The sequence below is a fragment of the Podarcis gaigeae genome (assembly GCF_964106915.1).
Source record: "Podarcis gaigeae genome assembly, chromosome: 17".
NCBI classification, from domain to species: Eukaryota; Metazoa; Chordata; class Lepidosauria; order Squamata; family Lacertidae; genus Podarcis; species Podarcis gaigeae.
In genome coordinates, this window is record NC_139694.1 from 11,883,825 (window position 1) to 11,898,589 (window position 14,765).

At 44.1% G+C, this 14,765-nt stretch overlaps 1 protein-coding gene across 2 annotated transcripts in view; it reads right to left on the reverse strand.

Annotated features, from left to right (window-relative positions):
• The window catches only part of NRG1 (neuregulin 1), a 505,915-nt gene extending 496,254 nt beyond the window's left edge, over nt 1-9,661 (reverse strand). The window contains exon 1 of one of the 2 annotated variants that reach the window (XM_083718891.1): nt 9,079-9,661. In XM_083718891.1, the coding sequence (XP_083575017.1) occupies nt 9,079-9,244 (166 nt within the window). In that variant the 5' untranslated portion in view covers nt 9,245-9,661. The remainder of the gene's footprint in view (nt 1-9,078) is intronic. The other variant, XM_083718889.1, reaches the window with a different exon arrangement.
• Between the last annotated feature and the right edge of the window lie 5,104 nt (nt 9,662-14,765).

Consider the following 14,765-nt stretch of genomic DNA (forward strand, 5'->3'; position numbering starts at 1 on the left):
AGGATTTTAATCATTGTAAGACATGTCTGCTTTTTTTCCTATACAGGTGACTGTTGCATGTTTCTTTAAATAAGCTTTGGAATCTTTGCAATAACCTGAGTGGGTGTTTCACTCTTGATGACAAAACATTCTGTTTCAAACATTTTGTCAATTATCAGAACAATAATCTCACCATTTATCAGGATAAAACACAGCGGCTCTCTAAATTTACTAAATAAAATAAATACAACTGCATAGTCAAGGGTGAACTTTAAATATTGATGCAACTTGCTCCTAGAGATAAATTAAACATATAAGTTCCAGAAAGAAGTGAATCTTAATATATTGTTCCTCGTTAAGAAGCGTTTGTTCTACACATTCTGTAGTACAATTCATTTTAGGTGTTTTAAGATAGTCACTCATGTTGTCTATGACTCACATTTTTTGTTGCAGATAAAATAATCATGGCACATTGTAATTTAGATTCTCATTGCTTTTCTAAAGATAATCTTGGCACAAGGAGAAATATAGTACTGCAGTTCCGGAACATTACACAATAAAATATGACTTATATGTGGCAATAGACATAGAATAAACACTCGGAATCTCAAGATAGATAATTGCACCCATTATCAGAAAGCCTTAAAGGTATATTTTCAATCAAAACTAAATTAAACAATTGTGCAAACAATGGCTTTGAGTTTCCACACTATTCTAAAGTCTCTCTCTTTAATCCTTATTCTTTTCTTCCCAGTAAAGAAAAAGAAATCTGTTTTCATATTTATAATTACTAGTGATAATATGAATGTAGCAGATGGCAGCTTAACTGATTAGCATTGTTTGATTCATAACTGGACAAAGTAACTTGCAAAACGTTTTCTGGCTTAAGAACCCTATTAGAATTGTTCCTTAAGACCACAAAAACTCCACTGATGTATCTCTGCAACCACTGCACATATGAAACAACATTCAGCTTGTTTTATTCAGAAAACTAGGTCTACTGAAATCAGTGAGCTTATTTCAGAGGTAGAGACACAAGTAGCCTGTACTACAGTCATGTAATCCACTCACTTAATCAGCAGTAGGATTTACATTCTTTAAAAAGTGTCTGTACAACGTACTGACAAGCAGTGTGCACTGCAATCTGACATTTCTGTTACCTAGGGTACATCCATATGGTGCTTATTTCAGGGATCAGATGTACTCAAGCAGCATTATGAGACCCGCACAGTGCAGAAATGAAAAAAAGAGGCAGAACACAGCAGCAAGTATCTGCTCCTGGACTGGAGACTCTGTAGGATCCCAGCACATTTAAATATTGAATATCAAGAAGCTAGCTAGCCTAGAAATTTCCCCCTGTCATGCTCATTTTCTATTCACAGGGAATACATATATTGGGGCATTCAAATATTCAGTCTCCCTCACCAATAACCTGAGCTGGTACCAAGCTTAAGAGAGATGATTTGGAGATCTGATCCATATGTTCTCTTTTTGTGATTTCTCCATAGGATACTGTGAACATAAAAAACAATTAAAAAATAGTATCCTATTTTAATGTGGGTGATATGAATTATGTACGTATTCCCATAATGTACTCAGTGGCAGTAAGTTTCCTAAGATACTCTCCCCTTTTCTTATTTTTTCTATATTTTCTTATATGTATTTTACATTTGCACTTTGTTGGAACCAGTAACACACACACACACACACACACACACAAGCATCTTGACTCTAAAATGTGGGACCAACTTGGACCCTGCTGAGTCTCTTTCCTCTTGTTGGTATGGTGATGTCCTAGATGAAATAAAATGTATCTCTCTTTCCTGGGTAGACTTCTCGCTGCTCCCACTTTTGGGCATACATAGCCACCATATGATGTACCCGTTTGTTTATGTTTAATATGGAAGCAATATTTAACTAAAACAACCCAGATTGCCAGCTGAATTACATAACTTTTAGTTGACTACTCCTCTACCATTTAACTGACGAACTGATGATCGATTACATTTAAATGAATGTACAAAAGTGGCAATATAGGCACCCATTTTGAGGTAATGAAGGTAATTGAAGATTATTTAGAATTGAATGAGCTGCAGCTACCAGCCATTCTTAGAAAGAAAAGTGATCTGCTAATATTGTCTTTTTCATTTTGTTACGGCTGGGGTAGGGAACTTTTTCAGCCTTAGAGCTACACACATTTCCTCACAGGGAATGTTTGGGGCATCATATTCCAGTGGTAAGTGGGGCCTGAGGCAAAAAATGGGTGTGGCTTCGTACAATAGGCTACATTTCAGTCACACAAGTCAGAGACTTCTACAGCTGTTGACCCACCCAGCAGCACCTCTCCATCCTTCTTCACCCAAGCATGCAGGAGGCGTTATCACAATTAAATGGCACAATTACTGTAGAGGTAAAGAAGGGTGCCGTGCAGGGCTGGTAAGGCATGTGACCTGGTGAAAGTCCTAAGGTTTAGACAGAGAGGCCTTGAGGGATGCATTCGGACTCTAGACCTGAGGGTTTTTATTTTATTTTATTCATTTATTAAAGAAGAAGAAGAGTTTGGATTTGGTATCCTGCTTTATCACTACCCGAAGGAGTCTCAAAGCAGCTAACATTCTCCTTTTCCTTCCTCCCCCACAACAAACACTCTGTGAGGTGAGTGAGGCTGAGAGATTTCAAAGAAGTGTCACTAGCCCAAGGTCACCCAGCAGCTGCATGTGGAGGATCCCCGCGACGGGGTGAGTTCCCATTGCTCAGTCCCTGCTCCTGCCAACCTAGCCAAACTTGCTGGCTTGGAGACAGTGATTGGATTTTTTCAAATGAATATGCACACCTCAGGCAAGGATGCTTCTCTCAATTTCCTTATCTATCTTCTGTAACTCCAGGCTCAAAATCTGTTACTGGCACATTTATTTATTTATGGGGGTGGTGGTGGGATGGGGTGCTTTCCAAATGAATGTGATGGGAGATAACTTCTGAAATGTTAAAGATCCTTAAAGAGTTCCTTTAAAAAAACCTCTCGTGGATAACTATTGCATTTGCATGGAGCTTGTTCCAGCCAATCAGAAGGTCAACAGTTTGAATCCCCATGACGGGGTGAGCTCCTGTTGCTCGGTCCCAGCTCCTGCCAACCTAGCAGTCCGAAACCACATCAAAGTGCAAGTAGATAAATAGGTACCACCCCGGTAGGAAAGTAAACCGCATTTCCGTGCGCTGCTCTGGTTTCACCAGAAGTGGCTTAGTTATGCTGGCCACATGACCCAGAAAAACTGTCTGCGGACAAATGTTGGCTCCCTCGGCCAGTAAAGCGAGATGAGCACCACAACCCCAGAGTCGTTCGCAACTGGACTTAACTGTCAGGGGTCCTTTACCTTTGTATACATATTTACCTAGGAAAGAAGCCCACCAAATTCCTTGGGACTTGCTTCAGAGTAGACATGCCTAAGCTTGCACTGATTTAGGGACAATGATATTTACAATATGCTCTTTTGAGACTTGTTGTGTTTTGTAAAAAAGAAAACAAGTTTGTTAACCTCAAACCTCCTGAGAACTGCATAACTCCTGTGTCTAGGAAGGTATATATGTCACTTCCATTAGTACTGAGTCTGTCTAACCTAGTATATAGAGATGAAAATATACTCCCCAGAGTGGGTAAATAAGGAAGTGGACTATTTTTCAGGCAGCTTTTCAAATACATTTAAAATTGATTGTACTTAAGGTTTCCCCAGGTGACTATATTTCAAGTTTTACTCTGTTAGATGAGACAGGATTGGGGGGGGCACCCAAATAACTGTCTTGATAGATACTGAATCTGTAAGAATGTAAGAAGTTAAGTAAGTAATGAAGGCCCTCCTTTATGTGGCTTTTAGCAGACTCAATGCACACATTTAAACATAATACTGATGCACATGCAGGCTATCTTGGCTATTGGCTAAGTCTGCTTCTGCACTCTTATATGAAAAACAGGCAGTAAAGTTATTGCTATTCTTAAAGCTTACCACTTAATACAGCTTTATAAGAAATCTCTTTAGCTCTGGACAGAAAATCCTTCGCAGCAATATTTTATGCAAATGGAGGCACATAGTCAACATACACTGACAAGCGCAATGTTTTGCTTTTAGAAATCCCTCACAGTAGGTAAATGAAACAAGGCAACAAACTACAAGAAAGAAATAGAAAATGCAAATGACTGGATGCCTCAAAAACAGCAGATCAATAGGCACAAAGGGAATCAGTTCTCCAAATACCTGATATATATGAACACAAAGCAAGTTCACGCATGCTATTAATTAATCTTCTCCTGCAGGCCAAATCAAAACACGTAGTACAGAAAGAAGACGCCAACTTTAATTTTGGCTGGACTTAAGGCTGCTTTGCACGATTCAAGAGAGAAGTACACAGATGTTTCTTGGCTCATTTAGAGTCCAATCAAACAAACCCTGGGCCAGATGGTCCCCTGTAATCAACTGCATGACATTCCCCTGCCCATTTTTTCTTAAAAAGGACCCAAGTAGAAGGCACTGGAATGTATGTAGGACAAAGGAACGGGAGCCATCCACAGGGACTTGGAAGCTACACTGTATGAAACACATAATCAAGGGATATGTAAAACATCTGTGTATAGTGGTGTGCAGTAACAGCTGATCCACAAATTATGCAGACTGAAATGGTTCTACTTCTCAGCCATAACACTTCAGATTGCAGGTGAGGAAGACATGCTTCTGAATGCTTCTCCACAGACCAAACCGCCCCCCCCCCCATCTATGCTAATATATCAGAGAAAAGGATTTGGTATTGTCTGATCCCTGGTTTATTACACAGAGTGAGCTTTTTACAGGGTGAGTCTTTTAAAAAGGCCCCGTAGAACATGTGTACTCTGTATCCACAGGGCCTCTTTTAAAGGACTCACCCTATATATCTGAACTTTCAGGAGAGAGACATGTATAGTCTAATGTAGTACAGTCCAGAATTCTAGCACTTCGGTATTGGTTTTCTTTTAGGGTGGTAGTCAGCGTTGGCCAATAAAGCCCTAACGAACTGCTAGATGCAGCTATCAAGTGATCAAGATTGGGAGGAGAATGCCCACATTTACCAGTAACTGTTGGAAGGTGGCAATGGAGACAAAGGGAACTTCTGCCAGCACAGGGTAACTACACTGATATTGATATTGATGGGCAAGCCACCCCCAAAGTTGCTATATCAGTGCGGGAAGTGGGCCAATCAACAATCTAACACTTGCACATGGCTGCAGTGCCCACCACCTGCTTTCAATGCCAAATCCTAATGATTACCAACCAGTAAAGGAAGGAATTGACATCCCCCCCCCATAACTGATTGCCCCCCAGAAATGGCTGGCATTTTCCTCTAGCTTGATCAGCTGGTGCCAGTGTTAGAGAAGAATCGGAGTAAAATATGCACTGCATGGAGAATGTATGGTAGCTGGCAGCATCTCTGATATTGGAAGCATATAATTTATATAGTGTGGACTTTATGCAACTAATGAGAGAGTAAGGGTGCACACAGCTAATCATTTGTACATTACAAAACAGGCAGATAAACAGCTTCTCCTTCATTAGGCAGCTTGTGTAAGTTTTACCGCAGCATGAAAAAAGAGCTTTATCTGACTGCTTTGATCTCTGTATAATCTATAACCCATGATGTCAATAGAACATCTTATTTTGAGTAAGGAGCAATCACATCATTAAGGTTTACAGTCTTTATCTTTGAGTTATGTATTACTCCTGAAATGCAAGTAACTTTGGTGATGGTTGAGATAATACCCCTTCTTCTGTGAGATTTTACTTCAAGTCAAAAACCAGTTTTCTCCTACAATCCTGAACTGGGAAGGGGGGGGGGGAGAATCCTCTATATTTAATGTATGGGGGGGAGAAGGTTGCTATTAAAAATTACACTTATAAAGAGAAAGTATTCATTCCTTTCAGAATTAAGTAAACAACAACATAAAATTAAGAACTTGATTGATAGATGAAATAAAACATATCCATCTATAAATAAAATCTCACAAGCATGAGACCTAGTTATCTCGATTCAGAAGTTGGCCTTTTGAGTATATGGTAATGAACGTTCTCTGTAATTAATACACCCTGACAAACCATATCAACCACTAATCATATAGTGAATCTATCCTGACAGACCTCACAGCTAAACATAGATTAAAACTCAAACAATGGTTACAGCTTCCCAATGTGCAAGCAAACCATGGTTACAGTTATTCATCAGCTTTAATTTTACGTATGCTCAGCACACCAATCACTAGATGCAGTGGCCTCCACAGGCAGCATGATGGCTGTTTCTATCTTCTGTTAATTCACACATCATAATTAGTACAAGCAATAATTTACAAGCCTATTTTAAACATTGTTTCTGATTCCGAACTGCTGGTCAATAGCAATCCATGGTTTATCTGTTCAGGCATCACACTAAACTGTAGTTAAACTTCCATTAGTCATGATTCAGCATGGTATTAGAACTGAACTGCTGAGTTTGAAGCCAGAGATTTTAATGCCATCTGATATTCCATTTAACACTTCTCCACCATTATTCACTAAATACTGTTATAACAGATGGTTTACCCTAGTCCTTGACTTGAAAAAAAACACGTTTAGGGCCTCACTGCAGTGTCTAGAGCATTTGGAGCTCACCAGGTTTGACTTTTATGGAAGTCAAAGGCTGTCAGATGCTGAGAAGTCACAGCAGCAGAGTAAATTCAGTTTATTACAGACTAAGCAAAAGGGGTGGAATCCTATCTTAAGATGAAAGGAGGCAGTAATCCTGACTCAGTAACTGCCTTAGATAGCTGGTAAATATTTTAAATACATAAACAAGCATCAATCTATGGACAGAAAGATGGGAACTGAGACAGCAATGAGACATCAGCCATTCTCTCATTAATTTTTCTGGGAATGGCTAAACTCAATATGGTTAAGGCAAAAAGCTGCTGAGAGCCCCCCCCACCTCACCAAAGGGTGTTATTCACATTTTATTACTTAATCAACAGCAGATACACACAATGAACCAACACCACAACCTACATTTTAAAATTCAAGTCCTGCAAAAAAAGGGAGAAATTTCCATCTTTATGTTTTCACATTTCAAGCTAAGAAGAAACTCAATCATGCTGTATATGTTCATTTGCATACTTCAGGTCCACAGCAGGAAAAGGGGAACAAAAACATTCCACTGTGGTTAACTCTTATACGTTAACTCGCCTTTGCATATTTCCTCATTTTCCATAGAACGCCTCAACTACTGAAGTATTCAGATTTTTAAACACACGTGTGTGTGTGTGTGTGTGTGTGTGTAGCTCAACAACAACATTGTATCCTACATGTAATGGAATATATATTTCAAGTAAGCTTGCAGATCACAGGAGCCTCAAAACTGTTATGAATGAAAGTCACAGGAAAACTAGAAGCTTTATTAATGTTAACACACCTGTGAGATGTATGACAATGTTTTGGAATAGACAAGAATAATCAGGATTCTAATACTCCCACAATTCTTCCCCTATACTTAATTCATATTATGCCAGTGTCCAGTTTTGTTTGCAGCAGCCCAATCCATTGTTGTATCTTGTTTAATCACACCAGAAACCTTACTACAAAGGATTGATAAAGACACGTTCTTTCCTCACTGCACCATAAGAAAAAACAACCTGATGTAGAAAAATGTTCAGCTTTTATATCAGCCAATATGTCAGGTCCCCGCAGAGTATTTCCCTTGTTTTACAGTGACATCTATCCGCCAGTCCTGGGGAATCCCAACGTCATTCACTCAACATCAGCACCGTTAAATGTGGACAGCTCCCTTCTGCAGCCATTCTGAAGTAATTTGGCACAGGGTAGCTAGAAAATGCCGAAACGATTATGGTAACAATTACAAATTAAACAGGAAAACAGAAACCAATTGAGTTGAGGTGAAAGTACACACAATGAAAAGGATCACCAAGATTCATGGATTTGGTTGGTCAGCGTTGTTCCTCAGCAGCTCTGCCTCCAACAATCATTTGCGTTCTCCCAGCCACAAAACAAAATCATCTTGAAACCCTCACGTTAACAAGAGCTGACAGACTGAATTTCAGGTGCTATAAAACAAGACAGGGCACTGCATTCGCAAACAATCCAGTTAAATCCAGTGGCTCTCATGAGTACTAACACATCTAGAAATGGGAGGGCAGAATTACGTCTAGAGGACTGTTAACATTTGGGAGCCACTAAATTTCCAGAAGCTGAGAGAGAGAGCAATTGCTTCTTTTGTTGAGGGAAATGATTTTGGAGGCATCAGAAGACTTTAAGGGTGGACACAACGTGAGCAGTTGAAAAACGGCTGGGCCCTGCTGGATTTATTTACAATACATATCCAATTCCCATATGCCAAAGGAGATCCAGTCAAGGAAGTATTCGCCACGACCAAAGAGCAACCTTTCCAGATACAACATGCAACCAAATTCTTCGTTCGTTCTGCTTCAAAAGCCTACGGCTTCATCTAAAGTTACACATCCAACAATATACCAACGTAAACAAGGGTTGGAAAGCATCACCCCATCAAGCACCTTCCTCCTTCTAAGAAAGCAAACAAACAGCCAAGGCCTTTATTCAGGTGAAGTAAAGACACCCTGCCCCGCACGAAGCAGCCTTCTAGTTCCCTCCCTCTTTCTTGATGGCCTGAAATGCAGCCTTCTCTGAGCAAACTAACTAAAAAATAAATCGGCAGGAGAGATAAAGGCTCCATTCTGTTGCAGTAATATAGCCACTCTCCACAACCCCAAACTAGTAACCTGCTTGTTGCTGTGCGTATAAGAGAGGGAGCTTTCGGAAAGTTTCCCACCCATGGTTGGCACCCAACTTGAACGACCTGCGATCCACATCCACCTGCAAATCGCTCCAAAGAGGAAAGATCCAGAGTGGGCCACAAGTCCCACACCTCGGGGACGGAGGTGGCAAGAAAGAGGGCGAGCAGCGAAGGAACGAGGAACCAAGTAACCTCATCCTTCTCCCCACCTTCATCCCCCCACCTGCCCCGCAAAGCGGATGCGCAGGCACCGCTCCTCGGGCACCCCTCGCCAGCCAGCTGACTTACCACATCCCCGGGTACACAGCGCCCTGCTGACCTCCTTCTTGAGACTCCTGCCCGTCTCCAGGGGCGGGGAAGACGCCCGGAAGAGCGGCGAAGGCGACGGCAGCGGCGGCAGCAGCAGCGAAGGCGCCCCAGTGCCGTTGAGGCTGGAGGCGGCGACGGGCTCCATGAAGAAGATGTAGCGGCTCTCTTCCTTGAGGCTGCTCCCGCAGGCGGAGCCGCGCTCGGCCAGCAGCACCCACAGCAGCCCGTCCTTGCGCAGCCCGCCGCTTTTGGCCGGCCACACCTGGTGCACGCGCACCCGAGTCACCCAGGAGACGGGCGGCGGGCTGGGGCTGGGCACCAGCGCGCGGGGAGCTGGCGAGGGGACGGTCCCTGAGAAGGTGGCGCTGGAAGCAGAGGCGGCGGTCGGCTGCTGCTGCTCCGGCAGGGTGAGGAGCGGCGGCGGCGACGGCAGCAGCAGCAACAGCGACGTCGCTTCTTTCCCTCCTCCTACGTCGTCGCCGCCGCCGCCGCCGCCGCCTCCGCCTCCTCCTGGCTCCACCACGCTGTGAGCTAGCACCTTGCCCTCGATCACCACGGAGGCGCGCCGGGCCAGCCCCTGCACCCAGTCCACGCTGGGCGGCGAGGAGGGGCACGGCGGGGCCGCCCCCGCCGAGGCCGAGGCGCCCAGCAGCAGCAGGACGACGACCGCGCGCAGCAGCAGCAGCAGCAGGCGGATGCCACAGCAACAGCGGCGGGGGGCCATGGCCGGCGGGAAACGGCGAGGGCAGCCCCGAGCTCTCTTGGCGCCGGTGGCCGCCAGCGTGCCCCTCAGCCTCGAGCTTCGCCACCTGCGCGCCGCCTGGCCTGGCCGAGAGCGAGGGGGAGGGTGCCGCCGCTGCTGCTGCTGCCGCCGCTGCTGACTGAGGAGGGAGGAAGAGGAAGGCGGGAAAGCGCCTGAGGGGCGGGCGGCGGGGGGGGGGGGGAAGGGGCCGCTGCTCTCTAAGCCCCACGCGCCTCGCCGCCGCCGCTGCGCGCAGGTGGCGACCGTGGCCGGGGAAGTCGCTGCTTGGTATTGCCCAACTGTTAGCAGTCCTCTCTAGCCTCTGGCGCCAGGAGCTGCTCCTGCAGTGGCTGAAGCCGACTGACTGAGGAGGCAGCGAGAGGCCGGGAGGCGGCGGAGTTGCCGAGCTGCTGAAGGCGCGAGGCCAGCAGCAGCAGCAGCGCCGGCAGCCATGTGTTTCCTGGGCTCTGTTTACGTTCCGCGCGGGCTCTGCGGGCGCCCTCTTTGGCGCGCGCTTTTACCTCAGCTGCTTAGGGTATGGGGGAGGGGCAGCATGTTTTCCCCTCACGCGCCAGTTTTAATGCTTCACCTGCATAGAAGCTCCTCCCCTTTCTGCCTTAGCCTGACCCCTCCCCCTCCCCGCTCTTCACTAATACAGGGGTGTGTCTGAGGATGCAACTGTGATCCCTGAGCTTAGGTGCTGAGTACCTCTGAAGCATTGCCTTCAGTCACCACTACGCTCCCTTGGAGTGTGGGCATGATGCCACCATTCTCCCCCACAGTCACCTGGGGTTATTTGTGTGCAGTTTGTTGATATGTGTGCGTCTTGAGAGAGATGCCTTTCAAACCCATCACTGATGTGTAAACTTGGTCAGGCAACAAGTGTGGGTGCAGCTGGACCACAAATTAAATTAATGTGTAAACTTGGTCAGACAACAAGTGTGGGTGCAGCTGGACCATGGGTCTGTACCACTACCCATGAATGCTCATCACCTGAGGACTGTCTTGAGGTGATGGGCATTCATGTGGGTGCATCATTAAGACAGCAATTGTACGTCCACTTTTGCCTAGGAGCAGTGCTATTTTTTTTTAGAAAAAGAGGTGTGGGAACTCAACACGAACTCCTACCTCTTTCTCTTAGAATGGTAATGGTCAGGCCCACCTGAGAGGTGTCGGAACTGAGTTCCTGTGAATTTTGGCAGAAAAAAAGTCCTAGAGTAAGCATCATTTAACTTGGAATTACTCCTGAGTTGGCCTGCATGGGCTCTGCATAGTGAATGATGCATCATCATGTGGTGCCTTCATGTGACAATGAGAAATCGTACAACAAACACCACAGATGGAGCTCATTATTACACTTATGCTGTGTTCATGCTCCAAAGTGTTCACAACACCTTACACGTGGTTCCCAGGTGAGTTTGGGCCAAACCTGCTTAGCTTTAGGGGAACTTCACTGGTGTCAGGTGCCTCCATTTCAATGAAGGTGGTTCATACATTCATGTCCATACGAATTTGAGCATATGTGTTGTTCAGCCCTTAGAATGTGGACCCATCACAAGCAGCCAACTAATCTGATGGAATTATGAAAAGATATGTTTGGCAACAGTTTGTACTCATATGTATATAAACAAGGAGGAGAAATAGAATGTTTTTGGCAGGGCTTTTTTTCCCCAGCCAGAACTCAGTTCTGGCATCTCTCAGGTGGGTGCCATTACCATTCTAAGAAAATAAAGGAGATCATTGTTCATTGTGAGCTCTGGCACCTCTTTTTCTAGAAAAATAGCACTGTGTGCCATTGTAATTCAACATGCATGTCTTGCTTTTCATCTCCCTTCCCTTTCCTGGTTGACCACTGAAGAACCACAACAGAAGCTTTAGCTATATTTTACCTTCCCCCACATGAAGATCTTAGTAGCTTCAAAGTAATAATGTACAGTTCATGCAAAGAGCTCCATAGTGGGACAACTTTTATCTGGGTGGCTGTGTTGATATGAAAGGTAGTGTTGTCCAGACAGGAATTCCAGGGTCACACTCAGCAAAATGAGCAGGAGCCCCACTACCCAAAAAAAAGCAGCAGGTTTACTACATTTTGAGAATTAACTGAAGTAATTAACATGACCATCTAAAGAGGTCCCCCACTCACACACAAATGCTATTTAAAGTAATGCCCATTACTATCTAAAGAGGTTGGGGAGGCATAAAAGCACTGGGTCCAGAATCTAAAATTACTTAACTGAACTACTGAACATGAATTATTTCTCAGTTCATATGCATCCACATATATTGTTTTGTCATATGCAGAGAGGGGCAGATAAGAAGTGATATGAAGAATGCATTTTGAGTTATGCAACTTAACTTGTAACCTCCCAGCTGAGCAAAAAGCTATCTGTATTTATTTATTTTTAAAGCTGTTTATAAGCAAACCTGCTGTATAGAGAGAGAAAGAGAGGGGCTAGTCAGGATTTTAGCCAAGAGAAGCATATTCCTTCCATTATTTTGACAAACCCACAAATATGTCTTATTTGATTCAAATAATTAAATTGTGAGAACATAGAGTGGAACATTGTTTTATAGTGGTACAACCCCCTGTCCTCAAGCAAAACTGTAGCACATTACTTTGTCATCCTAACAGCAAATAGAAATCACTTTAGGCGAAACTCTAAAAATCTGCCCCTGGCCATAGTAAGCTCAGCTGTTAAGAACCAAGCTACCCCCTGCCTGCAATAGCCTCTTCCTGGATCACACTAGTGCTTGTGCAAGTTCATAGGAAAACTAGGAACTTGATTTCAGAAATACCAGGTCCTGCTTAACATAAAGACGTCGCTTTCAGAGCCTTCTGGATCCTGAGGTTCTGTCGCATTGTTTTGAAATGTTTTTCAGGAAACATTATCAGGAGGCATACAGTTCCTAGTTTTCTACTAGGGCAGCAGAGCAGCCTCTGCTGACAAGTGGCTGTAGCTGCGTTTCTCAGCCACTTAATGAGAGTAAACAGCCAATCAATACCAACTGGGCAAGGATGGAGGGAGAGCCTGCTCATCACGGCTATTGCATAAATATGTCCTCACTGCCTCTATAGCTAGCCAGATGTCTCAAGATTCAAGAGGCAGTAAAAACACCTGCTTTCCTTTAAGACAAACCTAGCATTTTCTTTGCTCTTCTTTCTCCCTCGCATGCCATCTGCAACAAAAGATCCCTCCTAAAATGGATTTGCTGTATGTTTATGTGCAGATTGTGGCCGCCCGATTGGTCTCTAATGAAGTACCAAATATCAGGGTGATGCCTTCTATTAAATCAATGTGTGCTTATGGAAGAATATGCAAATAATGGAGGGAGAACTCTTTGCCAGGCATCTTACAGATAAGTATAATAAAGCACCAGGAACTTGTTACATTATACCAGTATCTCCAAGCTTCATACAAATAATAGTATAATACAAGATAATTAAATGGGTTCAAATGATAAGAAAGGAGATGCCAACTAAACATTAGGAATAACTTTCTGACATTAACAGCTGTTAAACAGTGAAATGGACCCCCTCAGAAAGTGATGGGCTACCCTTCACTGGATTTTTTTTTTAAAAAAGGTTGGATGGCCATCTGTCAGTGATTCTTTAGCTGTGATTCCTGCATTGCTGAGGGTGGGAGTAGATGTTCCTTGAGGCCCCTTCCAACTCTGCAATTGTACGATTATAAAATCATCTCACAATATGAAGAAGAAGAGTTTGGATTTGATATCCCGCTTTATCACTAACTGAAGGAGTCTCAAAGCGGCTAACATTCTCCTTTCCCTTCCTCCCCCACAACAAACACTCTGTGAGGTGAGTGGGGCTGAGAGACTTCAGAGAAGTGTAACTAGCCCAAGGTCACCCAGCAGCTGCATGTGGAGGAGCAGAGATGCGAACCCGGTTCCCCAGATTACGAGTCTACCGCTCTTATGGTAATCAAATCTTAAAAATAATCCCTTGGTCTAACCACACACAAAAAACCCAGCCCCAAGGGCCGAGGGAAATATTGACTGCAAAATGCTGAGCACATCAACCACTCCATGTAGTGTATTTAGTTATTTTTTGGCAAAGGTTGCCCCCATGTATATTTTAGGAAGCATCCTGAACTTTACCCAAAGCAATAACATACATATTAAAGTTAGAAATTGAAACTTAGGGGCTTTTCTATCAACCAGAAAAACACAATGTGTTTCTGTTTAGTGTTATGGGAGAGAACCATGCCAGCCTTATTTCTACAAATAATCTCATTAACACCCCGCTGTTTTTGCAAGGTTCAATCTGACATAATTGAGGACATTTTAAGAGCACAAGCTGAATTAAGATGCATATGGAGCCAAAGTGCCCAAAAGGCAAACAAGACATTTGGACCAGATGTCAGCCTTGGGGGGCATTAAGCAGCTCTCTGCTGGGTGCTCCCACTGCTCCCAGAAACTCACTTCTATGGAAGTCCACTCAGTAATCTTCCAAGGTTGACTTATAGGTGACATGAGGACTGTTCCATAGTTGCCTGGCAACTGCAAGACGACAAGCACAAACACTGCTTTATCACAGAATAGCAAAGTGGCCAGTTAGGAGCTTGACCCAGGCACAAGTGCTGGTAAGGTTCACCCCCCCAAAAAAAAAACAAAACTTGGAGAGGCAGCAAGTACTTAGAAAAGAAGGAAGCTGTCTGCCTGTGTGCCATTAAAGGTACCCAAGTAGCCCTTTCTTCAGACAAACTTGCCCATACAAAATGAATGGAGCAGAACTTGGTGGTACAAAGCAAGCAGCGGCTTGGCTCAGCTGTCTGTGACTATCCAATTCAAAGGATCAGGAGGACTCTGCTCTGTGTTGCTAGCATTCTGGCTTGAAATGGTTGAAGTTCTCTTCCGCGATCAGCTGCTCTGGTGGCACAGAGAAGGGATCATCAGCTGAGGCTGA